Raw genomic sequence first — 936 nt, 5'->3', positions numbered from 1 at the left:
ATTTGTGAAAGCAATTAATGAAAATGCAATGTTTAGAATGTCTTTATTGTACTAATCAGGTAGAAATTCTTGGGTCATATTCCCATTCAGGTCAGCCTCATGAGAATTCATGAATTAATACACTGCTAATATGTGATTAGTAAATTTGCAGTAATAGTAACTAACAGTCTTCTTCACAAACAGTGAGGTGCTCAAGTTAGATACTCAAACACACATGCACAAATAGTCACAATTAATACAGAATATAAAATGAGGACTTACCTTGGCATCTTCTCTAGTGACGAACTCCACAAAGCCAAATCCTCGATGTTCCTGGCTGTTCATCTTGTTTGGCAGACGCACAAATTTAAGCTCACCAAAAGTGCTGAAAACACAGAATATGTGTGAATTGAAACAACTTTTGAGAGTTCATTTTTGAATAAAAGAAAAGAGAAGATTGATAGTCTCCATACAAATATCATGGATTTATAATTTTTTGTAGAAATGTTTCTAATGGTGTGTAGTCTCTGTAACTTTGTAACTCTCATTTTTGTCCTGCCACATTTAGAAACTCCTGAAATGCTGCAAGGTAGCTATGCCCCTTCTGGCAATTTTTATCTTCACATTATATTCAGCAACAAAAATATAATAAAAAATATAACTGTTGGGAAAATTGTGGCCACCTCAGAAAATATTCAGTCTCTTAAAATAGATATAGTAGTACACATAAAACCTTTTTCATAAAAACTTGTTGTTTCCACACTCTCAATATCAACATATCCTAAAATATAACTTTTCTTTTTTGTGTGTGAAGATAAGAATAGCTGAGGCAAGTGTGGCCTCTGTCGCTGGGAAAAAGTAGGGTTGGCTTGGCCTCCACTCTGGGGAGTCTGTGTGGCTGACTGGGCTTGCCTCTGGGGCCATTTTCAGACCATAGCATTCACTGTGCCACACCAA

General features: G+C 35.9%; 1 protein-coding gene across 1 annotated transcript in view; it reads right to left on the bottom strand.

The window, feature by feature from the left end:
• Nucleotides 1–936, bottom strand: part of LOC119591556 (probable RNA-binding protein 19) — a gene marked incomplete in the record, with an annotated part of 63063 nt that overhangs the window by 1201 nt on the left and 60926 nt on the right. Inside the window, 1 exon segment of the mRNA XM_037940311.1 lies at nt 262–364. Within this exon segment, the coding sequence (XP_037796239.1) occupies nt 262–364 (103 nt within the window).

Source organism: Penaeus monodon, chromosome 28 (genome assembly GCF_015228065.2).
Source record: "Penaeus monodon isolate SGIC_2016 chromosome 28, NSTDA_Pmon_1, whole genome shotgun sequence".
NCBI lineage: Eukaryota > Metazoa > Arthropoda > Malacostraca > Decapoda > Penaeidae > Penaeus > Penaeus monodon.
The sequence above is the reverse complement of the archived record's forward strand: the minus strand, read 5'-3'. Positions and strand labels throughout refer to the sequence as shown.